Source organism: Lissotriton helveticus, chromosome 11 (assembly GCF_964261635.1).
Source record: "Lissotriton helveticus chromosome 11, aLisHel1.1, whole genome shotgun sequence".
NCBI classification, from domain to species: Eukaryota; Metazoa; Chordata; class Amphibia; order Caudata; family Salamandridae; genus Lissotriton; species Lissotriton helveticus.
This window is the reverse complement of record NC_136072.1, coordinates 468,191,479-468,218,682: the sequence shown is the minus strand read 5'-3', so window position 1 is coordinate 468,218,682 and position 27,204 is coordinate 468,191,479. Positions and strand designations below refer to the sequence as shown.

General features: G+C 46.4%; 1 protein-coding gene across 5 annotated transcripts in view; it reads left to right on the top strand.

Annotated features, from left to right (window-relative positions):
- IWS1 (interacts with SUPT6H, CTD assembly factor 1) overlaps nucleotides 1-27,204 on the top strand; it is a 318,075-nt gene that overhangs the window by 32,434 nt on the left and 258,437 nt on the right. For all 5 annotated transcript variants that reach the window (XM_078666040.1, XM_078666044.1, XM_078666042.1 and 2 more), the window contains exon 3: nucleotides 3,630-5,079. In XM_078666040.1, the coding sequence (XP_078522166.1) occupies nucleotides 3,630-5,079 (1,450 nt within the window). The remainder of the gene's footprint in view (nucleotides 1-3,629; nucleotides 5,080-27,204) is intronic.

The window sequence follows — 27,204 nt, the reverse complement described above, 5'->3', positions numbered from 1 at the left end:
TGGAGTTTATTTAGCCACAAATGCCAGTTTGCCTTGTTTTGTATCCCCTTTCCCTATGCTCAACAATATCCGATCTGCATAGACCCCTTAAACTGTTGCTCATTCCTCTACGCGGTTGTTATTTGAGAATCTCTTAAGCTGGAGTGTACTGGCTGCCAGTTTCTCATGTCACTCAATAAATTGATAGACCTAGTCTTCACGTGGGCTACAACCCCCTCTCTACGAGGGAGTAGCTCAGGGATGTTTTTGTTGAGACTGGCGCGATGCTCTAAACCCCTATGTAAGGCTGGCGTGTGTGTAATAAAGTGCAGTGTTGTCACGTGAGGAAGCACCCCTATGATGAAGCATGACACCTCTGGTGTGTAAGGAGAACCGTCCTGAAAAGGGAAACCCCAGCTTTTGCATGGTAGAGTACTTTCAGACGGTTAAGCAACCTCCTTCAAGTCCGGACCCGTGGCCCCTTTTTCTGTAAGACATATATTAGGTGGGGAGTTGGCCCAATCAGGTCCTTAAAACTCCTCTAGCCCCCAAGTGTATTGATAATATTGAAAAATTGACATGTAACAAGAAATAAAGCAATTGTTTTGTGTGTGAAAGCTCTGTAGGTCACAGTGACTTGGCATGCTGGCATTTTGTGATATGCTTAGTGAAGATTACACTCTGGATTCCAGTAATAAATGTCTTCTTAGCTGTGCAAACCGACAATTATAACCTTCCTAGCTTGTGTAAATGATGCAGATATTCATCCAGGATAAATCACTCGGCTGCTTTCAGAAAATATCTGTGTAGAAATTTTTTGGGGTTCTCACTCCCTTCAAGCTAACTTTTAAGTTCCTTCCCCTTTGTGTTTTCACATTAGTAATAAAGCAGTCTTAAAGCAGAAATATTTTTACTTGAATGGACATTTGAAAAAGGGCTGGTTGACTAAGGCCTCCTAGCATGGGGTACATCAGACAGTAACTACCACCACACTTAGCTCTTATTTTGTAGCTCTCCTGGACACTGAGGATGACTAGCATGTTGGACCGACCTATAATCAATTCACTGATCCTCTACCTGTTGCTACCTGTGTGAAGCCTTACTGTAGGAGAAACAGATACTTTACCCACCACCTACCTACAGGAGATGAACTATGCTTCCTAGTAGGAATCAATATTGTGTTAGGAAGACTCAATATTGTGCCAGGAGGACTTTCACTAGGTCCAGCTGACTAGAGAATGGGTGTGGAGGATTTCTGAACAGCCAAGGCTGCTGAGGAAGCCATAAGATTTCTGCAGCCTACCTGACTAGAAGAAGGGATCCAGAACTGCAAAGTTTTGGTTCTGGGGTTGCAGTGTCACGGAACCGAAACAAGCTGGAGAGCTGCATTACTTCTTACCCATTGTGAATCTTTTGGGTGCCTCTGTTGCCTCTCCCCAGTCATAGAGGAGCCAGTAGTCAACGGTTCTGCACACCACTGGTGTGGCAACTCGGCCTAAAGACTGACAGGAGGTTAGCCCATTTTCAAGAACCTTTCGATCCATCTTCCTTATTGTATAGTTCTGGTTTTGATGTTTTAAATTGCTGTTGAGACTCTATCACAAGGCAGTGCTCTCTGCTGTCTAGATGGTGCGATTGAAGGCCTGCCATAGGGTCTTAAGCCGGGGCTAATGGGGTAATGTGCAGAAAATTATGTGGGAGGTTCTTAAAGAATCTTTCTATTGTCCTTTTTGATTTTGGATGGCCTCAGTGAGTTGGGGCAATGTAGTTCTGATCTGTGGTGATGGTGGCATGATTGGACCAGGAAAGATGCATCAGGTATGGCCAGTGATAATGGACCTGGAAAGTGCAGATACAATCTAGGTTGTTTTCCTTGGAATTTGATGTTTTGTGGACAATTTGATGTGCTCAGTGTGGCTGCTATTAGTGTTGAGTGGAGTGTTGGATGTGGTTGTATGGTCTGCTGGTGCTGGCTGTGTTTCCAGTTAGTATGATCACAGTCTGGTCATTAACTGCTTGAACTGTGATCGACTGGATCATGACCACCGCTATATTTGTCTAGTATTGTAACATCAGCAGAACGCTGCATCCGTCAAATTCTAGATTATTTTTGGGCTTTAACCCCTTCCGTGCATGCAAAATTTCTGCGCTGTGCGGGAGTTCATTATTGGGCGGGATTCGGCTGCCCGGGGGCTGTCCTCCACAGCCGCTCACCGTGATGCGTGACGACTCCTGGCCGTCGCGGACATACAAGGGGTGAGTGGTCATAATCTTTTTCCAAACAGAATTTTGTCCCGCACACTTATCCCATTGATTTAAAGTTTATTGGTAGCCGCTTCCCCACCCCATGTTATCTGCTCCTTATCACAAGCATTCTCTTTCGAGCCTAGGTAGGGCATAGACCTGTCTGTCTTCTAGCAATCCACTAGTAATACTCTGGCTTTTTAACAGTATGGCTAAATTCCATGAATTTACAGAGGTTGGTAACACCCATCCCTAATGCTGAGTTTTATGGGTTACTTTTGAGTGTCTCAACGCTACAAGTATGTGCTCCTCAAGTTCTATCGCCTGATTATACGTTTGAGACACTGAAGTGGCATAAACATTATTGGAACTGTTCATCTCCTTGTATAATTGATTTGGTGTGTCTTCAAAATAGAATACTCAGCAATTGACAGAAGGTTTTTATTCAACAATCACACATGTAGAATAATAGACAAAAATATATGTATTTCTGTTTTGGAGGCAAATGATGTCTACTACTTGCTATGGGGTTAATATTTGTAAAGATACACTCTGGTGTACTGTTGTTTTGAATAATTAAACTGATTAAGATGGAGATTTGAGAAGTAAACCACTAATGGTTCACCTTACCAGGATTTGAATGACTAATTTGTATTTATTTTTATTTATGCCTGACTGCTGATTGGATACATGGATTTTACTGCGGAATGTTTACTCAGGTGGTGCACATTTGTCTCATGTCTTTATTGATCTAGGCACATCACTACTAAACTACAAAAAGGCGGCATGCCTATGCTGAATTATGAAGTCTATCATGACCTATCACTTGCATAGATGATACACCTATGTTGCGTAACTAATTAGAGAACAGTACAGCAAAGAGGTTCGCTCCGTTTTCACTATAACCAAGGGAATGCTTTTTCCATCCGGAATTACCAATTTAGCTTCTACTTGATAAGAGTATTTTGTAGCATCAAATAACATTTTCAGCTGCATCGCAAAGTATTGTCTTCTTGATACATGTGGTTTTATAGGATGCTGATCATTGAGTATTGATAATGCATCTTTATATTGACTACAATTAACTGTCTGCTCTAACCTGATTCCACAGAGATTTCATATGAAATTCGTCAATCCTTAATTGATTTGGTGTAGCTATCACATTTGCTCTGTCTTTCGCAGTGTGCTTGTCAACCGAATTTGTTAAATGAAATTCGAGTGCCAGTTCCTGACTCTTGCAGTTAAATATAATCCTTGATTTCTGCATGCTTCAAAAATCAGACTCCCAAAAATCCATTTACCATTTTTCCCCATCCTGTGCTTTCATATCTTTATGCATATTCTGGCTGACTTCCTGTCACTTGTAGTCTGTTTTCAGCCTAATTTGCTTTTTTTTTTTCCGGCAGAGCGATCATAGTGATGATGAGCATGTTTCGAAGAAGCAAGGTGATGATAGCGACTCTGAAAATGATGAACCTTCAAATCGCAACTCCAGTGACTCTGAGGATGATGGACCCAGACCTCAGAATTCAAGTGATGTTGAAAATGAAGATGTTCAGAGGCAGAAGGACAGTGATTCTGAAAATGATGAACCTCCCGTTCATAATGCCAGTGACTCTGAAAATGAGGAACCACAAACTCGCAACACCAGTGACTCTGAAGATGAGCCACAAATTAACAATGCCAGTGACTCTGATGATGAGGTACTCCACATTCACAAAGCTAGTGGTTCTGAAAATGATGAGCCACAAAATCACAATGCCAGTGATTCTGAGACTGAGGAGCTCAAAAATAATGCCAGTGGCTCTGAGAATGAGGGTGTTTCCAGGCAAATAGAAAGTGACTCAGAAAATGAGGTTCCCCAAAAACAGTCTGATAGCGATTCTGAAAATGAACAGGTCCCTAATCAGAAAGGTAATGACTCTGATAATGAGGGTCCCCAAAAGCAGCCTGCTAAAGACTCTCCTAATGAATCAAAAGCAAATGATCATTCAAGTGACTCTGAGCATGAGAGCCCTAAAAAGCATCCCTTGAGTGATTCTGAAAATGAAAATCCACCCAATAATCAAGCAAGTGACTCTGATAATGAGGCCTCACCAAAGCGGCCACTAATGGACACCAACAAAAGACCTCCCCAAAAACATCCCCTAAGTGACTCGGACAATGAAGAGTCTACTAGGCATGCTCAGAGTGACTCCGAAAATGAGGGTCCCCCTAAAAGTCCCCAGATTCACTCTGACCATGAGACAACTCCAAAGCATCCTTTGAGTGATTCTGATGATGAGGATCTGGCAAGGAGTCCCAAACAAGTCTCTGACAATGAGGATTCAGCAAAGCGGACTGTAAAGAATGCAGACAATGAGGTTCCTGCAAAACGTTTTCCTAATGACTCTGACAATGAGGGTCCACCCAAGAGTCCTCTCACTGACTCGGACAATGATGGCCTCCCACAGAGTCCTCTAACTGACTCTGACAATGAGGGTCCCACAAAACGTCCTCTGAGTGACTCTGAGAACGATAGCCCCCCAAAGCGGACTGGAGCTGGCTCTGAAATTGAAGAGCCTACGAATCACCAAGCGAGTGACTCTGATGAGGCTATTCCCAAGCGCAAAAAAAGAAAACTAGAGTCTGATGATGATGACAGTGACATTGAATTTGGGAAAAAGAGAAAGGTTACTGCACAGAGCAATCATAATAGAAGAAAAACCCACAGCTCTGATAGTGAGAAAGATGAAAGTGAAGATGAGGGGCCAAAAGCGCGAAAAATGTCCGAAAGTGATGGGGAGGAGGAGAAGAAGGTTGTGAAAAGGAAATCTGCAATCCTCTCTGACAGTGAAGATGAAGAGGAAAAACCATGTAAGGGAGTACATTACCTATCATTATTAATGTATCAACCATATCTAGTTTGTTTAGTAGTCAACATGAAGAGTTACTTTAATAGTATTTCATAAACATGCAGTTTTCTAACAGTTAAAGCAGTTGCATTGTTTCAAATATAGTTTCATCCTGAACTGTTTGGCTTCTGTTCTAATTGATGTTTTCTTAGTTCTGGATTAGGATTTTCCCAGGTTCTTATTGATATTGTTTACTCGTAGTGTGTCATGATTAATGCTTGACTTATTAGCTTCCTGCAGTGTCAACACTTTAACAATTTATTGTTGAAAAATCCTCCTGCGAATGTCATCTAAAGATTCTGTACTCTGACTCATTGGGACATCATTCAGGTTGTTGGTGACCCTTATTTGGGTACCGGTCCCTAATTTCTTTACTTGTCTTAAATTTGCGACTCTGAACACTTAGAGGCTTGGGTGAATTATGTATTTAGTGTCTCCTCAAAGTAGAATGCAGGAGAGATTTGAGTGGAAGATAAATTGATTTTGAATGTCATTTTTCGGTTGGGAGTAGGGGGTAATGACAAAACTGTGGGGACATATTTTTTTTGCTGACTTAAAAAAAACATTTGAATAGGTTAAAAGGAAAAACAACAGAAGAAATAACTATTGAGTGTTTTCTATGAAGTTAATCAGGATTTCAGCATCCTCTGTGACCGACCTGCGAGTGAATGAAATTTGGAAGAAGTTAGTGGTTGGCCGAGCTGCAAGTTTTTTTCTTTTGGATATGAATTATTTTTTTGATGAAAGAACGTATTCAGGAGTCTAGACATAAAGGCTGCACCTAATGAAGATTCAAGAAGTTCAGATTAAAGATCCAGTGGTCCTGTGGCTCCCTTTAACTTTATAATAAAAGTATCTTAACAGGCTATACTTCGAAGTTGGCCCCAGTAAAGTTGCATCCTTTAAAAAAAAAAAAAAAAAAAAAAAAAGGATTGACACACTTCGCCTGGTACTCCCGGTAGCAGTTTTTGACTCCCACATATTCTGAGCAGGAAGCAGGGAAGTCTCATTAGTTCTGTATTGTTCACGTAAACAAGAGAGAAATAACATAGGGCAGTATCCATCTAGTGGGAAGGAATGTTGTACATAACAGCAAGTTCCTAGGAATAATATAACACCTATTGTGCCTACTAAAATAAACTGCTTCCTTTTTTTAAGAAACATTACAATATAAATGTGTGTTTATACACCTTTATTCCTGCAATACAGGTATGTTTGGCAGGCACCTTATACCTGATGTTCACTTGGAGAACAGTGCACGCTACTTTTATTCTTATGCATTTGGAGTATTTTCTACACTAAACCAAAAAATATAGCTCTTGTTGCCAATTGGTTAACACAAATTCAGAATTCTTTTCAAGGGGATATCCTCGTTAGTCCTAAGCATTGAATAGTCCTGTACATACGCGGGGATCCGGGAGCACTTTAAAATATATTTATTTATTTAAGCAAATATTACCAGGCTAAAAAAAAGGCTAAAGAAGGCCAAATTATATTTTATTTTCATTTACAATAGCAGTCAGTTAATGTTATAAGTCACTGAAAAAGATAAGTGACCATAGAAAGACTTTCACGTACCTTTTTTAAAAAAGAATAATGAAAAGGGAATGAAGGGCCGAGTCAGCTAATGGGCTGCATTGGAAAGCTTTGGGAACAAAATTGGCACTGTGCCTTTTAAGAACCTCAAAGCACATCCAGCACCCCATCATGCCACACAGGAGACAGTTAGGTCAGTTTATTTTTACTGACTCCTGGAAACAGGAATCTGGTGCACTGAACTCTGCTTCTTTTTGGCTAAAATAAGAGAATATCTTTCTAAACGTTATTTGTAGTGTTTCACTCAACATCTTTTTAAACTTAAAGTATTTCTATACCTTTTTTTCTGACAGGAAAATGTTTTTTTTCCTCTCAGAGTGCCTTTGCTTTTTGTTATGTGCCCTTCTTGTGGTAAAAGAAAAACACAAATATATCCTCATAGTGTCTGTTTTAATCTTTTGAGGATTAACATGCAGAGTCATGCATTTCCCCCAGAGACTCCTGTGCAGTTAATCTTAGAAACATAGTCTCCCATTGATGCCTTAGTATATGTGTAAATGGCAAATATATGGTGGGCATGGTTTCCCAACATTAAAAGCCTTGTTGTCCAAAGAAACTGAGGACTGCAATATTTGTAAAATATTCCCAAAGGAATGTTAGGAGTAGCCTGTAATGTTTATAAATTCTTTATATGTATGTACTGACTCCCCCACCCTATTGCTCCACCTCCTGCATTGGCTTATGATGAAGCATGCCACAAATATTTGTGTGTAGGGAAGTTTTCTAAACAGAGTATTGTTGCCAGTTTACCTCTAGAAAAATAGCGACCATATACACTCCTGCTTCTGTATAGTGAGAGGAGTTCGGAGTAGGAGTTTTTCCTCTTTACCCTTATTTGTGTGTGGCACCCCCACTTTTTGCCAGGTGTCAGTGTGTTTTTGACCTAGTCTGACTGTGATCCTGCTAATCGGGGCCCAAGTCTCTGCTTTCTCCCTAAATTGACCACAGTAAGTACTTGGTACACAGGGCAAAGGTACACAAGGGGCCTCCCATGGGCTGCAGCATGTATTGTGCCACACATGGGAGTCCACTCAAACTGTGACTGCAGGCCTGCCATTGTAGCCTGTGTAAGTTGGTGCTTGCACCTCTCACGACCGATATAGGTTTCCTTATATCTGAGGTCACTACACTTAAAACCTATAAGTCACCCCTATGGCAGGCTCTTCAGTTCTGAGGGCAGTGTGCTTGGTTATAAGTTTGAAGGTACCACTGCACGAGCAGAACACCACTACAAACCCCGAAGTCGGTTCTCCAGGCTTTGTAAGTGAGGTCCGCCATTTTGATACATATAGTGGACATCAGTCATTCCGAGATGTCTAACTATATAATGGCTGCACCAAATCTGCTTATGTTTGGTATCATTGCAAAAAACACAGTTGATGGACAGAATGTAGAACAATGTCATACATTCTCCCCAGTACAAGGATCTGGGCCTAAATCCATCGTTTTTTTTGCACTCCACACCACCCTGGGTTAGACACTGGCTATATGCAAATCAGCTCTGACCCTGTGCCTCATGGGAACAGTCCAGTCCGAACTACCAAGCCATGTCTTTCCCAGACCGGAATCAAGCATCCAAGGACCGGTTTCTGGCTATCAGCCTGGATAGCTTGACTCCAGTGGTGTGGAGAGCCTGGGACTCACGTCTGAGCATACCCAGCCCACTCAGGGTGAAAATTGCAAAAAACACAGTTGATGGACAGAATGTAGAACATTGTCATACATTCTCCCCAGTACAAGGATCTGGGCCTAAATCCATCGTTTTTTTGCACTCCACACCACCCTGGGTTAGACACTCGCTACATGCAAATCAGCTCTGACCCTGTGCCTCATGGGAACAGTCCAGTCTGAACTACCAAGCCATGGCTTTCCCAGACCGGAATCAAGCATCCAATGACCGGTTTCTGGCTATCAGCCTTCATTCAGCCTGGATAGCTTGACTCCAGTGGTGTGGAGAGCCTGGGACTCACGTCTGAGCATACCCAGCCCACTCGGGGTGAAAATTGCAAAAAACACAGTTGATGGACAGAATGTAGAACATTGTCATTCTCCCCAGTACAAGGATCTGGGCCTAAATCCATCGTTTTTTTGCACTCCACACCACCCTGGGTTAGACACTGGCTATATGCAAATCAGCTCTGACCCTGTTCCTCATGGGAACAGTCCAGTCCGAACTACCAAGCCATGTCTTTCCCAGACCGGAATCAAGCATCCAAGGACCAGTTTCTGGCTATCAGCCTGGATAGCTTGACTCCAGTGGTGTGGAGAGCCTGGGACTCATGTCTGAGCATACCCAGCCCACTCAGGGTGAAAATTGCAAAAAACACAGTTGATGGACAGAATGTAGAACAATGTCATACATTCTCCCCAGTACAAGGATCTGGGCCTAAATCCATCATTTTTTTGCACTCCACACCACCCTGGGTTAGACACTGGCTATATGCAAATCCGCTCTGACCCTGTGCCTCATGGGAACAGTCCAGTCCGAACTGCCAAGCCATGCCTTTCCCAGACCAGAATCAAGCATCTAAGGACCGGTTTCTGGCTATCAGCCTTCATTCAGCCTGGATAGCTTGACTCCAGTGGTGTGGAGAGCCTGGGACTCACGTCTGAGCATACCCAGCCCACTCGGGGTGAAAATTGCAAAAAACACAGTTGTTGGACAGAATGTAGAACAATGTCATACATTCTCCCCAGTACAAGGATCTGGGCCTAAATCCATCGTTTTTTTGCACTCCACACCACCCTGGGTTAGACACTGGCTATATGCAAATCCGCTCTGACCCTGTGCCTCATGGGAACAGTCCAGTCCGAACTGCCAAGCCATGCCTTTCCCAGACCAGAATCAAGCATCTAAGGACCGGTTTCTGGCTATCAGCCTTCATTCAGCCTGGATAGCTTGACTCCAGTGGTGTGGAGAGCCTGGGACTCACGTCTGAGCATACCCAGCCCACTCGGGGTGAAAATTGCAAAAAACACAGTTGACATATGCAAATCAGCTCTGACCCTGTGCCTCATGGGAACAGTCCAGTCCGAACTACCAAGCCATGTCTTTCCCAGACCGGAATCAAGCATCCAAGGACCAGTTTCTGGCTATCAGCCTGGATAGCTTGACTCCAGTGGTGTGGAGAGCCTGGGACTCACGTCTGAGCATACCCAGCCCACTCGGGGTGAAAATTGCAAAAAACACAGTTGATGGACAGAATGTAGAGCAAAAAAAGATGGATTTAGGCCCAGATCTCTGTACTGGGGTGAATGTATGACCTTGTTCTGCATTCTGTCCATCACCTGTTGTTTTTGCTTATGTTTGGTATCAAGCATGTTGGAATCATACCCCAACACCTAGCCGACCAGACTCAAATCTGCCCTCCTGCTACTGAGCCAAGCTCAAGCAGGGGAAGGTAGAACAATAAGTTTCCTGTTGCAGGGAGGTCTGACCACCTCCCAGACAGGACTTAGTGTATTGGGCTGGGAGCGCTTGCCAGCACCACAAGTCTGCTTTGAAGGGCACATTTGGTTCCCTTCTTGCATGCTCCAGTTGGAGCCAGTTCAGGTGAGCCCTTGGCTCCCGCTCTGGTGCAAAACTGGACAATGGACATGGGAGTATCCTCCCCTCTGTCCAACCCCTCCTCTGGGAGGTACTCTTGAGTTGTTCCAACCCTTCCCTTACTGTACTTAAGGATTTACCTGTTGGTGGGTTCTCAGATTTGTCGTGGGACAAGACTCCAGCCTGAAACCATGTTACCCTTCAACTGTCTGGGCACCTGGAATTCACCTGGAACCGAGACTACATCAAGGGAGACTCCTGCTGCTCCTGGTCTCACTGTTCTGCAAGTCTTCTTCGTTGTCTGTGCTTCTTTCAGGATCTTTCCCAGACCTGTGGGCATCAAGGACACCGGAAGTCATCTCCCTTGGAATGAAGGAGTCACTCTGTTGCCTCTGCAAGCACCACAACGAAGCTGACCAGTATGCTACTCCTGATGTCCCACAGACTTTATAAGGCTCAGCTACACAGGTGGTGGTTCTGCAACTTCCTTATGGCCTGACATCTTCTCTCTGCAACTTTGAGGCCAGTATCCCTAACCGGAACCGCTGGAACCAAACCCCTGTGCACTGCATAGACTTGCCGTTGCCAAGGCTTGTTGGCGTACTCCAGAAATCTTCGGGCTACAAGAAGCTCCAGCATCTCTTCCTGCCAAGTATAGGGTTGTCACTACCTCCTCTGCACAGTGGACCTTCTTTCTTGGTGAGCTGCTCGAGGTCCTTTTGCAACTCCTGTGCCTTTGGCCTCTGGGTCCTCCTGAAGGGCTTCTCCTGCTTCATTCGGCTCCACTGCTTGCTCGGGGCCTACTCTGACTCTCCTGCTTGTGGAGATGAACCTTGTCCTTGTTGGTCTCAGCGTTGCTCCTTCTTCGCTCTCTACACCAGTTGCGGCTCCAATGCTTGTTGGTGCTCCCGCTGGATACTGACCACCTAGTCACTGACATTCGACGTGGGGCAGCTTGTGCGCGGCTCCTGGTCTTCCTCTGCATCGCCTAGTCCTCACAGCTGTAGCGAAATGGTCACTCAACACTTTTGAACCATCTGACATCGGTGGGCCTTGCTCTTTTGTGCCTCCTGGTCACTCCGGAGTGGCATAGACTATGTCCCCTCTCCTTGCAGGTTCTTCATTCCAATAATCCAAGCTTGGATTCCTCCAGACTTCTTCACCTTCTTTTCCAGAGGCACTTTTCTCCAACTCTTCCATTGTTGTCTATAGAGGTTTCTGACTTCTCTTCACTCCTATGCACCTGGCTTCCCTGGTTTAGGTAACCTGGTCTCCGGGGCATCCAAGGGTGGGGCAGCTCTCCAACCTTCTGTCATCCAAGGGAATTCTTTGGGGTCCTCTGGGAAGGGTCCTTCTGCAAAACCGCAATCGCGTCTTCTCCGTTGACTTCCATTGGTCACACAGCTGTGTTTCCACTTTGCACACAGCCTTTGTGGGGTGCCTGAGTACTTAGCTTGGGTGGTTCCTTTTGTCCCCGGCTCCTCTGTGTCTTCTGGTCCAAGACCTGTCCTCTTCTCCAGTTAGCATTCCGCTTTATTAATATATGGTTTGGTCTCCCCCTGGAGACCACTGTATTTTGTGTTACTTACCTTCTTGCAATTGAAGTATTTTTGTGTATTTGGTTGATATCTCCGGGTAGTAGATATACTAATGTGTTAGTGAGTGTTATGTAATAAATATAAGTATTTTTATATAAACACTATGTGGTTCTTTCTTGCTTAACCTACACTACATGATTAAACTGGTAAAACAAACTGCTTAGTACTCCTTCAAGATAAGCCTGGAGGCTGCTCTCCACAGGTCCCACTTTGAGAGCTTTCTATGGTTATCAAAGACCACTAGAATTGTATAAGGGTTGCCTGGATGAATGCAAGGTGCATCACTTAAATAAGTGTGCACTCTATACTAAGCCAGCCCCCTACAGAGGTACACTGAAAAGCTACAGAAACTGCATCTTTGTGTGGGCACCTGGCTGGCTTATTTGAAAGCAGACAAGTTTACCTCGTACTGTTAGATTGTTTTCAGAGCTGAGCCGAATTCAAGAGTGTAGTTTTAATATGTTTACTTACTTTTGTGTGTGTTGTTTTTTTTCTTCAAAGACCTGAGTGTGGGCTGTACAAGGATTAGACTGAGCAGAAAATTAGTATGCGGCAACAGTTATTTAGCGAGTATCTGAACCTATATGCACATCCATATGAGTCTGCTACCACTATTATCTAAACAAACGGGAGAACAGATAGCTTAGCCAGCGCTCTCTAAGGAATTCACTTCTGCAAGAGAGGCAGAATGTACATTTTGCTTTTTGTGCTTTGTCCAAGACTCCTATCAAAATAATCTATTTTGGAGGCTGAGGCAACTGAGGTCTGGAGAAGCCGCTTTACATGAGCTACAGGTCTCCCAGAGCTTATGTCAAGTCACTGGAACTCTGGCAGAGGTGGGAGAAACAGCAGTGCTCTTTCTGCACAGATTCAAACAGGAAATGGAGCTTGGGTTTCTGACTTAGTCCATGTGGTGCATGTAACCCTCACAGCTTGGGGAATTAAAGAGGATACTTCCTGTTTGTGATGTTCATGATTGTGAGCCGAGGGTCCTCCACAGTGATGTCAAAAGAAGTGAAACCCCTGTAGAAGTGGGAGCCTGCCTTTTGGCTGAAGCCTAGTTGCATGCAGGAGGCACAGCTGAGGCTTCCTGGAGTGTAGTGTTAGATTAAATAGCTGATTAGGAAAGCTTAACTGCACCTATGCAGGTATAATTACAGTGATTTCTGCCTTATGCCTAATGAGCTTTAGAAGCAGTTGCTTTCCAAGGAAAATCTGGATCTTTCTTTTCACACTGGCTGCGAGGGGCAATATAAAAGGCGGTCTGGATTGTTTGGAATTAGTGCTTCAGCTTCAGATCTGTGGAGTGCCTGTTTCTACTGGTTACCAAAGGACTTCTGTTTTCAAAGATTTGAAAGATGAAAATGGAAACCTAACCAGGAAAAAAGTAAGTTCCTCTAGCACCCAACCCCCATCCACCAAAAAGTCTAAAAGTGATGTTGCTGAAGATAGTGATGGAGTACCTAGTTTGGAACTTCCCCAGAGATGATCCTCATAGCAGCCATAAGGCTGCATGTGGCGCGGGAGCGCGACTGAAACTTAGCAGCTGTTTTGAAAAGCGGGTAGGCTCAAATCTTGCCACACGCATTCCTTGCAATATCTTTGCCAGTCTCTGTATTATTTTAATTGCACTTTGCATTCGCTGGGCTACAGTGGGGTTTTCTTTGTTTTTAAACGTTCCTACCTGTTTTTAAGTCCTTCACTCCTCACGCTGCTTTCCACCTCCCCGGTCCACCGCAGTCATTAGCGGGTTGTTTGTGTGCAGGGAGCACTGGAATGCCTCAGCCGGGGGAACATACTTCCATTGGGCCGTTTTTGGTTGCCATTTTGAGTGGGGTGACGCTCTAGTTCTCCTGATTGCCTGCACCAGGAGACTTAATTTAAACTGCATATGGCACAGGAGCGCAGCGGACGCACGTGCCAAGGCGTGCCAAAGGCAAGCCCGTCTGCGCCCGACCGGGCCCAGGGGCCAGAACCCCTGTCAATTTGTCTGGAAATCGCATAACTTATAGCTCCCATTCCCTACATGAGCTGAGAGGGGACACTAATTTCAATTGTTTACACTCTCTGAATATTGCCAATAACCCCTCTTACTGCCCACACTGCCATTTTAAGCTTATGCCTCCCAATAATTATAGGCCCCAAACCAGCACACTACTAAGGATGTTTCTTTTAAATTGTAGATCGCTTCTTAACATTCTGTCGAATTAGCGTTACTAATAGACGAGCTCAAGCCAGATGCTCTTTTTTTAACAGAGACTTGGCTCCAGATTGAAGCTGATCCTGCTATTATACAAACCCTCCCCCAAGGTTACTCAATACTCTGAGCCGATCGCAAGACCGGCAGAGTCTGAGGCCTGGCCATTATATTCAAAGATACTTCCAATTGCCAAACCACATTGAACACGCTATCAGATTGTGAGAGCATGGCCTTCTCCCTAGAGTTTTCGCCAACGAGCACCTTCTCCGGTTTGCTGATTTATCGTCCCCCGGGAGCCTTAGGGCAATTCTTTCCTAATCTCTCCACCTTAGTCGCCAACCTAGCACTAATTGTTCGGTGCTCGGCAATTTCAATATTCATTTAGGCGACCCTTCCAACCATGTAACCAGCGAACTAGTATCAAGTCTTCTGGCGATCCAACTCAAACAAAAAGGATTGGCCTCTACACACGTCAAGGGTCATCTTCTTGACCAAGTGTTTAGCAACCTGCACAACCTTATCGTAGGTACCCCTATGTCACTCCCCTGGACGGATACCTTTTTGATCCTTCTAAGCTGGGAGACTTTCGTGCCTTCTTACCCCCAGAGAGCAGTACCGATCCTGGAAAGAAAATGGTCTAGGCTCTCCTCCAATCATTGGACCGTAGCTCTCGAAGACACAAGACCGCTTAGCGATCCTAATCCTAATCCGGCCAGCAGCAATTTTAATGCGTGGATCGAAAGCTCCCTTGACCTAGTTCTTCCCAAGGAACCCACTTATAAAAAAAAAAAAACAGACAGAAATTAGCTCAGTGGTTTTCCCCCAAACTGAGGGACTTAAAGCAATCATGTCGAAGATTAGAAAGAAGATGGAGACATAATTTCTCAGAGACGAGGAAAGTGGAATATAGGAAGCCAATTAGGCTATATAAATCAGAAATCAAAATTGCCCAAACCACATTCTATGAAGAGAAAATAAGTAGTGCCGCAAATTCACCCAAGAAGATTTTTCGTATTGCAAAATCACTTATCACCTTACCCCAAAAACCCTCGATAACAGAGGGTGCACTTACGCTCTGCAATAATTTGGCAGCTTTTATCCACCCAAAAATCCAAAACATTTATATATCCTACCCCACCACAACACTTGAGCCCGTGGTGACCGGAACAAGAAGCTCTATCTAACTCTGTCTCCAAATGCTCGTTAGAGCAATTTCCCCCCTAGATGGTGATTCACTGGACCTGATCATCACCAGAGTAACCTCAGGTTCTCCGTCGGACCCTGCTCTCCCGCAGCACCTCACTGTAGTCATTAACTCCATTCGCCCAGTTATCCTTGATATTCTGAATTCCTCCATCACCTCCGGTATGGTACCCACAGCATGGAAAGGTGTGATGGTTAGGGCCCTCTTGAAGAAACCCAATCTGGACCAATCCATTCTGGCTAACTATCGCCCAATTTCCCTCCTTCCTTGGCTGAGTAAGCTAATTGAGAAACACATTAACATCACACTGGTTGACTATTTGGAATCCAACAACCTGCTGCATGATTCTCAAACAGGCTTTCGTCCTCAGCTTGGGACTGAAATGGCCCTACTAGCGGTAACGGAGAAGGCAAGGAAGTTACTGGACCGGGGAGGTACAGCGGCAATCATCCTCCTTGACCTCAGTGCCGCGTTTGACACGGTTTTTTTTTTTTGGTTTTTTTTTAAAAAACCTTTATTATTGTAAAATGAGGTCAGATACAGACCTACAACCACCATGGCCGGTCAGTAACGCAAATCAACAAGAATAAATCAGTACACAGCTCATCAGCCGACAACCCGAAGGTCCGGCAGCATAGAAGCAGGATAAAGTCGGGAGCATCTGGCAAAGGAGGATGAATAATAGGTTTTATATTTTTATACATACAAACAACAAAAAGAAAACCCACAAGAAAAAAGTTGAGGCAAAATTATCAGTATGAGGGCTGCTACGTGCGGTATGGGGGAGACAATGAAAAGCAAGCTCCAGAAAAATCATGGAGGTGGGGAGCGGGGACCAGGAGCGAGCAATACTATACAAAGAACCGAAAAGCAAAATGCTGGAACGTCGAAGTCAAGGAGATCCCGTAGTATCAGGGGGTTCAACAAGGGGAGGGTCACAAATCTCTCCACGATACGAGTTCCACTGACCCCAAATCCTATCCCACTTCCTGGGCCTACCTCTGGAGATGTACACGATTTTTTCTCGAAACATGCACCAATCCATGTTCTCCTCCCAGGCCGAAACCAGTGGTGCCCTATTAGATCCCCAGAGTTGAGCAATGTCCCTTTTTGCAATGATATTGCCCAGCGTGACCCATTGAACCTGAGCAACGGTGCAGTCATTCGGTTCCCAGACATTCAGCAAGCAGCGTCGGGCCTCAGGAAGTAGCCCGACGCCCGTCACTTCTCTCATCACCGCATGCACACGATTCCAGAAAACCACTACCACCGGGCATTCCCATATAATATGGAGGAAGGTAGCAAGCAAACCACAACCACGCCGACATAACCCATCCACAGAATAGCCCATATGCATTAAACGTGGACCCGTGACATAGATGCGATGAAGAATCTTTAGATGCACCAGTCAGAGACACGCCGGAATAGCGACTTCCCTTGGGGAGGATATTGCAGCCTGTGGGGAGGATATTGCAGCCTGCCAGTCCTCATCGTCTAATTCCAGCCCGTCATCAGTCCACGCCTCACGCAGCTGTATAAGAAGGTCCGAACGGGCATTAATAAGTTTTTAATATATGAGGGAAATAGTGCTGTCAGGAACATGCCCATCCAGCACTCTATCCTCCAAGGGAGATGACTCAGGGATCGAGGTACCGGCAGGGAAGACCGAGTCGAGCGCGTGGCGGAGCTGAAGGTATCGGAAGTGCTCTCTATCACTCAGCTCGTATTCCCGTTTCAGCTCGTCAAAAGTTTTGACTCTATTGGTGGCCCAAAGATCCCCCACTTTGCTAATACCGATAAGGTCCCATCTATCGAATCCCTTCGAAGACCACAATCCACCCAATCTCTCAGCTGCATATAAAGGAGTCGCCCTAGTAAGTTTACCAGTCCAGCCCGTAGCCGATGTTGCACTATCCCATACACGTATTGCCACCGCAGTGGGGCCCGTCAAACACCTCCTGTCGATCTTGGAATAAAGTGCTCTATTATAATCACCTCCCGGCAGTTGCCACCTATCCATATCGTAAGAGGGATTAGGAACAGGACCATACATGGCATGGTTGATAGCACTCAACTGGGACGCCCAATAATAGCGCTTGACGTCAGGCAATGCTATACCACCGTCATACCAGGGCAAAGTCAATTTCGCCAGCGCTATGCGTGGCCGCCCGCCCCAGACCAATTTCCTCTGGAGGCCCTCGATTTCACAGAAGTAACCAGCTGGAACCAGATCTAGCGTGTTCTGAATGGCATATAAGAATCGGGGAAGAGACATCATTTTAAACAAGGCTGCCCTCCCCAGGGGGGAAAGAGGCAATCTACACCATGCCGCTACATCCGATCGAAGTCTAGCAAGCGGAGGCAATAGATTCCGCTCAAATCGGACCTTGGGGTCCATAGAAATGTAGATCCCCAAGTACTTGAAACCGACGCTGGAAACAGGTATAGGGCAAAAGCGAGGCAAAGAGGGCTGACCGCCCGCAAGTGGGTAAATACAGGATTTAGTCCAGTTGATGGCCAAACCAGAATTCTTCCCAAAAGAGCTCAGGACATCAAACAGGACACCCAATGACTTACGGGGAGAAGTAAGGTATAATAGGATATCATCGGCATAAAGTGACACCCGATCTTCGAAGGTAGGGGACCACCGTATTCCCTTGAGCGAGGGCTCCCAGCGGAGCCACGCGGCAAGGGGTTCAAGAGCAAGCGCAAAAAGGAGGGGCGACAAAGGGCAGCCCTGTCTCGTGCCACGCCCGAGAACAAAAGGATCCGAGGCCCGTCCATTAACCACCACCTGCGCGAGCGGTTGTTCATATCAAAGTTTAACCCATCCGATAAACTTAGGACCAAAGCCAAATTTAGCGAGGGCAGCCCACAAATAAGGCCATTCCACCGTGTCGAAGGCCATCGAGGCGTCAAGGGAAACCAAAATGGCCGGCCCAGCAAGAGACCCCGCCCTCGCCAAGACACCATGGAGACGTCGAAGATTGAGTGCAGTATTACGGTGGGGGATAAACCCAGACTGATCAGGGTGCACCAGATCGCCGATCACCGTGATTATGCGGCTTGCCAAGATTTTAGCAAGAACCGTAGGCTCTACATTCAAAAGCGAGATCGGCCGATATGACGAACAGTGTTCCCGGGGCTTTCCGTCCTTATGGATGACCACAATGGATGCCAGTCTCTGATTTCGGGGAAGAAGCCCAAGATCACGTGACGCCAAAAACGTCCGACGAAGGTGCGGCGCCATTGTCTCGGGACACAACCTATACAGCTCGACTGGCAAACTGTTAGGGCCCGAAGCCTTACCACAGCGAAGTGCACGGATAGCGAGCGCTACTTCATCGGTAGAAAAATCTGCCTCCATAAGCTCCCTATCCGAATCCGACAGACTAGGCAGCGTGATATCGCGGAGCAACAGATGCGAGTCCTCCTCAGGCCTGCCCGGCGAGTACACCTTCCGAAAGTGCTGGGCAAAGACCTCAACTATCTCGACCGGGTCCACCAGTCGCACACCATCCATACGTTCAATAACAGGCACCACACGATTCACTCTGTCCCGTTTATCAAGCCAAGCTAGCAATTTCCCTGCCTTATCACCCACATCATACAGACGTCCCTGTTGTTCACGATGCATCGCCTTAGCAGCATCGGTCACCAGAGCCCTATATTCAAACTGTTTAAGCGCCAAGGAGTGCAGACTATCGGGCGTAATTACAGATTCCATCCGTTCCTCCAACTCAGAGATATCGTTTTCAAGTCGCACCACTTCTGCATTTTTGCGCCCCCTGTCGCTGGCAATCAAAGAGAGAGTCTGACCCCGAATCACAGTTTTACACGCCTCCCATAGGGTCACAGGAGAGGATACTGACCCTTCATTCTCGGCGAAGTAATAATCTATACACTTAACCACGTCCTTACTAATGTTGGGGTTACGAAGATGCCAAGGATTTATAGGAGCGACACGACCCCCGGACTCCAGCCGCACATCAATAGTGAGCCACAGTGGGGAGTGATCTGAAATCCCCCTAGCCAAATGCCTAATTTCTCTTACAGAAACCATCTGTGCCGCTGGTATAAGAATATAATCAAGTCTCGAGAGACTACCATGGGCCCCCGAATGAAAGGTGTACTGGAGCTGTCCAGGGTGAAGTGGTCTCCCAACAATCCGCTAATCCCAGTGTATCAATGAAACTGCCTAACCACAGTTGCGACGTGGGGAGGGTCCTACGAGGGCTTCGATCCTCCTCTCCACTGACAACTGAATTAAAATCTCCACCCACCACCAGCAAGCCATCAGGGAGCCCCAGGACCACCACCCCCAAATCGGAAAACGTGGTAGACTGTAGACCAGGGGGGGACATACACAGACAAAATGGAGATCGTCTTCCCCTCCCATCGACCCACGATAGCAGCGTACCGTCCCCTATCATCCAGCACCTCGTCATCTACTTCTAGGGGGAGGGAGTTCCTAACCAAGATACCCGCCCCCCTCGATCCCGTGGTGAATCCAGAGTGGGCCACCCAACGGTAGCCTCTTCTATTCAGCGCTCGGCATGTATTTCCTACCAGATGTGTTTCCTGTAGTAGAACAATATCAGGGGAGTGCCGCTTTAAATACTGTAAAACAATCCCCCGTTTTAACCTATCTCCGAGTCCATTAACATTCCAGCTCAACACCCTCAGCCCCCTACCCCCAATCCCAGACAAAACTCAACAGTCCCCCCCGCCACAAAGCAGGCACAAAGGATAAAATAGCGACCAAATCAGAGCCTCGAAACAAACAAACCAGAAAAGACCCCCCCCACCGCCCTCCAATGAAACCTCAACACACAACCCCCCACCCTGCACCCCTGCGGTAGACTAGAAAGCCACCCCAACTTGCAGTGTGCCTGTCGCCCCATTAAACTAACCTACAAGAAGAGAGAGAAAAAACGTCCCCTGAGGAGGAAGAGTCCCGAATCCCCCCACCCCTGGGTATCTACAACGTATAAAACATCACTATCCCCGAGCCACTGCAAAGCGTCCAATAATGGCTCATCGGCACCGACTCACTACTCCTGTTCTTCCAGGCCGCCTTCGGCCCCTTTCGAACTCTCCGGATCGGCGTGCAGTGTCGGCAAAGTGTCCAGCCAGTCACTGGCTACTTCAGGGCGATCAAAGAAAAAAGTACGTTCATTATGCACAATCCTCAGGCGAGCCGGAAATAGCATGGCGTACTTCAGTTCCATGTCCCTGAGGCGACGTTTCACCCCCGTAAAGGCCATACGTTGCTTCTGCACCTCTTGAGTGAAATCCGGATAGAAACTGACCGACACATTTTAAACTGGACGGGACCATGAGTGCGGGAGGCCTGCAGGATAGCGTCTCTGTCACGGAAGTTAAAAATCCTGGCAATGATGGGCCTCGGGGCGGCCCCAAGCTTGGGCTTCCCACCTGGAATCCTATGAGCACGCTCCACGGCTAAAAATTTACTAAGGCCCTTCGGAGTCAAATAGTTTTGGATAATGTCCTCTACCAAGAGATCCGCTGGCACGTCCGTAGAAGTCTCCGGGACACCTATAACGCGAACATTATTCCGTCTGGCTCGGCTCTCAAAATCATCCAGCCAACGGGCAAACGAGTCTCTAGCCAAGCGAAGATCGCGGACCTCGGTCTGAAGATCCGAGACATCCGTAATCAGGCTTGCTGTTTTAACGTCCAGGGATTTGACCCGTTCATTAGTTTTCCCCAGGTCTGTCCTGATAAGGTTGACCTCAATCGCAAACGTATCCAATTTCGTAGCAAGCGTTTCATATTGTTGACCCATAGCAGTCTGGACACTGGCAATGGCGCCCATGACGTCCGTCAGTCGGCTCCTCATTCGCAGGAGTACCGTCGCCAGCCTCTCCGAGGGCCTTGCCCGGACCACCCGGGGATACCTTAGGGCGAGTGAAGCGTTCAATAGTTTGGGTCTGAGCGGCTCCCCCTCGATTTGGGCCTCTGGTGTTGCGTCTTTCAGCGTCCGACCTGCCCGTCATGATGATCAATGACCACCAAAGGGTCCTCTGAAATCTGGTCAAAATGAAGCACTTCACGGCAAGCGCAACAAGTCGAGAGGTCGAGGAACAACAGCCAGAGTTAAGTCAGCGACTAAGCCAGGGCAGCAGTATCAGTCAATAAGGAGTCAGCACCCACGATGGTCAAAATCGAAACCGAAAGTACACACAGGGGCAGCTGAGGCGTCACTCCAGCCGTTGTTGTTCGATTGCCACCTGGGCACCTCGGGAACTCAAGCCCCCCCCGCCCCCCGGATGGTCGTCCCCGTAGGCCTCAACTTGCGGGTAGCAGCAAGTTCAGTTTCCGGGAGCCAAATCAAATTCCGAAAAATGCTGTTAATATCAGCAGGGCATCAGCAAGAAATACCCGTCGAGCAATTCAGGATTAATGTCAGGATAGACGAGGGCGGCGGAAGGGGTCTCGGGAGCCCTTTGCTCACGCGTCCATCTTGGATCCGCGCGTAGCTCCTCCGCGTTTGACACTGTTAATAATAACATCTTGGCTCATCGACTTAAAAGCATGGGAGTGTCAGGCACGGCACTAACCTGGTTTCAGTCCTTCCTCAGTAACCGCTTCTTCCAAGTCTTTGAAGGAGATGTGGTGTCCTCCCAGTTGCCTCTTAGCGGTGGGTTCCTCAGGGCTCTGCCCTGAGCCCCACACTTTTCAATATCCACATGAGTCCCCTGGCGGAGATTTTCCATCCATTCGGCATTAAGATCATCCCCTACTCAGACGACGCTCAGTTAGTAGTAGCATTAAATCACTCTGAGGGGTCTAGCACCCTAGGTCCTTGCCTAGAGGCGGTGGCCGAATGGATGGAACTCTCCTGCCTCAAGATCAACAGGGATAAAACACTGAGATTATGTTACTGGGCAACCCTCCGTCCTCCATCTCCGCTCTCCTGTATGCCTTGGCCCTGCTCCACCTCTAAAGGCACAGATCAAGAGCCTTGGCATGTGGCTTGACTGCTCCCTCAAGTTTAACCACCAGGCTACCAAGCTCTCAGCCACCTGTTACGGGCTGATGAGAATGCTGCGTAAAATCATCCCCCTCCTCCCCTTCCAGGCGCGAAGAATTATGGTACAGACCCTTATACTCTCTCGCCTTGATAATGGGAATGCCCTGTATCTTGGAGCTCCTCAATTCACCATCCACAAATTGCAATTGATTCAGAATTGAGCAGCTCGCCGGCTTCTTCAGATTCCGCGGTGGCAATCTGAAAAACCAGCATTGAGGAGTCTTCACTGGCTCCCTAACCCGGCCAAGATACAGTTTAAAGCCATGTGCCTGGCTCACAGAGCCATCTGGAAGACTGGTTCGGCTATTACCCATTCCCTGGTCACCCCCTATCTCCCTCATAGAATCCTTCGCTCCAGCTCTTCGTTTCTGGCCACCCCTAAGCTCTTTCTCGTTTAATGCTACAAAAATCTGGAACACACTCCCCCCTACTCTAAGGAAGGAAAACAACCTCTTGGCCTTCCGGAAGCTCTTAAAAACCCACCTCTTCAAGACATCGCTTTAACCCACCTCTTCAAGACATCGCTTTAACATCACTGCTTTTCTGCTTTCTATCACATAGCGCTGGGAGGCCTCAGGGTAGCCATGCGCTATATAAGTGCAACCTCGTTCATAAAGAACTCTAGCCCCGCCAGAAAATAGTGCAGCGATGCAGCCAACTCTGGTTGTGACGTACCACTTTTAATTTTTTTATTTTTAGGTCTCCCTTAGGCAGACATGCTGTTCCTAGAATATGGGCTTTGAGCACCGCCCATCTTTGCAATTGTCTCCTCTTACTTTCCTTTGTAAATGCCGGCTTTTGATTGGTGAATAGGCTTATTAGTCCCTCCCTTTCGAATTTTGTAACCTCCCATGAGAACTGCCCCGGTTACATTTGCTCTTACTCTTTCTGTTGTTTATGACTCTGAGCCCTCTTTTAAAAAAGCTTGTCAGGCTTTTCTCCCCGCTTTCAGTCCAGCCCGTACGACGCTGCTGACCTCCTTCCCCAACCATAATGGACCTATTTTCACTTTTGACCTTGTGATTCGCCATTGTTTACATTTATTGGTTATGACTTTCATTTTGTTTATTACGATCGGCATGTTTTTTGTAGCGCCCATACTGAAAAACTAACCCGGTTCCCCAGGTACAAAGTCCGTTGCTCTGTATGTTACATCACATTGCTAACTGAAAAAGCAAAAGGTTTTTTTTTTTCTAACTCTGCTCGGAATGTCGTGTTTTTATGCTTTTCGAACTTCAGCTGGTAATAAGCACACCATGGCAAATAATGTATTGAACAAAGTAAACATAGCATCCATGTGGAAGCTGTGCATATATTTGTTGATCGGAAAAGAGCGAGGAAGCTTTTATATGCATATGAAAACTTTTCCCCACCTCCTTCCTCACGTCTATTCATGTTCACTATGTTCTCAGTGGAGTATTTCGTTTTATGCCAAGACCTTGAAGTAGTATATAAGCTTGAGACAGACAATGAAGATTCTTATCTTGTTTCAGTACAGCAGTGTTGGTTTAGTTTTCATCCCCAACTTTGAGCCAAGTGGAGGAAGGCCCGATGCCTCTCACTGCTTTTCCCATTCTGCATCTGCGCACCGGGTTTAGGTAGGATCAAGCGGCGGACTGTCCCCTCCTCCTAACCGTAGGTAAACTCCATTGTCCCTTACCAAATGCCACAGCAACCTCCGGGGCCAAATAGAGGCGAGCGGCTCTCGGTCTCAGCCCCAGCCCCCTCTTCTCCTCAGTCCCACTGTTGCCTGCAGTGCTTGTGTCTGAAATACCATGCAGACCATGTTGCAGCTTCTGCATTCGTGCCCGAGGTGGCCCACCTAATCCCAGACCAGCCTCCCGCCATTTTATCATTGATCAATTAATATGATCTAGTGGCCCAGGCAGTACACTAGACCGGACCCATGTTGTGTGGATTTACCTCCGTCAAAAAGAGCACAGCGGAATATAGCACCTCTTGGTCTATATTCAGCTCTTTGCCACTGGTGTTTACTTTTCTCCTGTGGGCACCGGAACGGTGTTTTCAGAGGCGCACAGCATGTTTACAAGGCACTGGCAGGGGAGTCATTTCACCCATCGGAGCCACGAGCGAGTGCGGACAAATCCACGGAGAGGGAGTGGCCTTGACGGAGGTTTGACTACAGGCATCCCTCCTTTAACTCCTTGAAGGACTCATGGGACCAAATGATGGTTGCATTTGAAGTCTTTTTGATATTTAATACAGACCAATTCGGTGCTGTATATTTATTTTGTATTTTTCATTATTATTGTGTTGTGACACCTGTAGTGGAAACATCATTTCTCCTTTCTAGGTCCTGACGAAATGGCTTGGGGAAGGGAATGAAACTAGTTGACCATAAAGGGAAACAATTGGTATTCACGCCTAGGGTTTTTCCACACATCCCCAGATTTTAGCATACCATTTTAGGTGTAAGAAATAAAATTGTTTTTGGACCCACTAATCTGGTATTTTAAAATCTTTCCTTTTCTTTGGTAAACCCACTCCTTTAGGTGGTTAGGTGTATAGGAACACCCCTGTATTTTACAATTCGGTGCTCCCACGTATCCATTGGTAGTAGCACGCCCTGGTGGTAGAGGGCAGGGATGGACCCAATAATGAAGCCACCAAGGGGAAACCCGGGTGGGTGAGGGTTTTTTTAAAAGAAAAAAAGATTTCTTTTTTTTTTTCACTGTGTTCCTGCAAGAAGAAAAAAAATACCTTTTCCCTTTTTCCTAACAGAGGGGACCTTTCTTGATTATCTGTCATTTCACCCAGACACACCTTGCCACTGCATGCTGTATGTCTGCATTAAATCATACCAGTGTGGTAGAATGTGATCCAGTTGTGGGTCGGAGCAAGAGCAGAGGAAGGCAAATGGACTCCATGACTACCTTAGTCTTGTGTTCAGTCATCTCTCCTCATGTTGAAGTTGGCATTCTGCTCCTATGCTGGAAGTAGGTTGTTGCCACATCTTACAGTAGATGTATAGTGTCAGATTGTGTTAATCCACGAATTAATTTTACCTGCCTTGTATGTAATGGCTTGAGTAGTCTGAGATGTGGTTTCACAAGGTTGTGGTATCAGAGTGCTATGCTTGCAAGTTGATGAGCGATTGAGCATTAGTACTGTGCTGTTGATTGTTTCTGTCCATCTTTAGGCCTGGGAAAAGTTGTAGTTATCATCACCGTGCTGTCTTCGTGTGTCTTCACTTAGGCAGTGATTATAACCCTCCTCTGTCTATTCTTGCTTCCTATGATACTCCTCTGTCCCTTCTTGCTTTCTCTGCCCTTCTCACTTCCACTGTTGCTGCATACATATCTCTGCTTGCCATCTCACACTCCTGTCCTTCTTTTCTCTCTGTTCTTCATTGGGATGCCACCCCTTACAATTCCCTAGTCTCTGTTGTTTCATGCCTCATCTTACTCTCCAAACCATAGTCCTATATGTTCCTCCCTAGTGGACAGCCATGTCTGTTTTGACTAGTGTCATAAGTATTAAGCTTGTGACTTATTGACTTTGCCGTTAGGAGACGAGGAGAGCATTTGGCCGGCACATACCGACGGTTCCTTTGCAAGCAATGGGGTCGGTGAGTAGGATATGAATTTCTACAGCTGGCTAGAACTATGCCTAGTATGTTATCAAAGTGTAACGTACTGTGTTGCCACGTCAGGTCTGGGATTGTGCAATCTGCTGATCAGCTTAGTCTACAGCTTTAAAGAAAGCTAGTATTAGATCCCACTGCATGGCTATAGGTCGTTTACGGAGCCCCCTACATTCTTCATGTCTTTCTGCTAACCCCAACGTCTCTATGTCCTCCTTCCATGCTTGTAGACTAGGGGGCGTTTTGGACTTCCATCTCCGAGTGATTCCTCTTTTTGCTAAAAAGTAGGGCTAAATCCTGTAAATTGAATCAGGACTTCACGTCCCTTGCGACGAGGATATAGCCCAATTATACATGCTTCAGCAGAATAACCACCTGCGTCCCCCACCACCCTCTTCAATTTAGTAGTGACTGATCCCCAGTATTTGTACAGTTTGGGGCAATTCTGTATCATATGTAATAAGTCAACATCTTTTACATTGCAACGAGGGCAGGCTGCTGTGATGTTAGGGGAAATCGCATTTAAATTGTGCAGTGTCAGGTCGGCTAGTTGCGTCACCATATAGTGTATAAACTTAAAACGCGTGTTTTCGGAATACACGCTTGGGATATTCGAGCACTGTCTGCCAATCTTTATCCGTAAACTGTTTGTGCAAATCCCCTTCCCACTTACTTTGAAACACTGTCAAAGGAGTAGGTTGGTGCGCTCTGGTCCCTTTGTAAAACTATCTAATTAAATTTCGCCCTGTACTCATGAGGTATATTGGATGTACCAGCTCATTTGTGGCGGGCTCAATCCCCTGGGACATGCAATGTTGTCTGATGAAGTGTGTTAAGTTAGCATGCACTAGGAACAGAGAACCTGGGACCCTTTGTTCATGGACAAAATTGGTGTGTGTTAGGAGCATGCCGTCTCCGAACATATCGAAGTAGGCCTGTACGTCATCACCTCGATGTTCGCCTGTGGGGTCTTGAAACCCTTAGAGGAAATAAGAGTGGAACGCGAGCCTTCGCCGGGACAGTTTATGGCTCATGCGGCTTTGCTCTAGCTGCGATGAGGGTGACTTCGCGATGAGGGCGACGAGGGTGACTCTAGCTGTGATGAGGGGGACCGTGAATCAGAGGTGCGCCGGGTCCTATCGCATATAATAATGGTTAGTAATTGTAGACACGCGCTTACGCTCCTTCATTCAACACTGTCATCGGTTTTTTTAATTGTCGCACACAGGCGCTCCGAAGTATGTAGAACGACACATTAAGTGCCGAACTTACAGATGACAC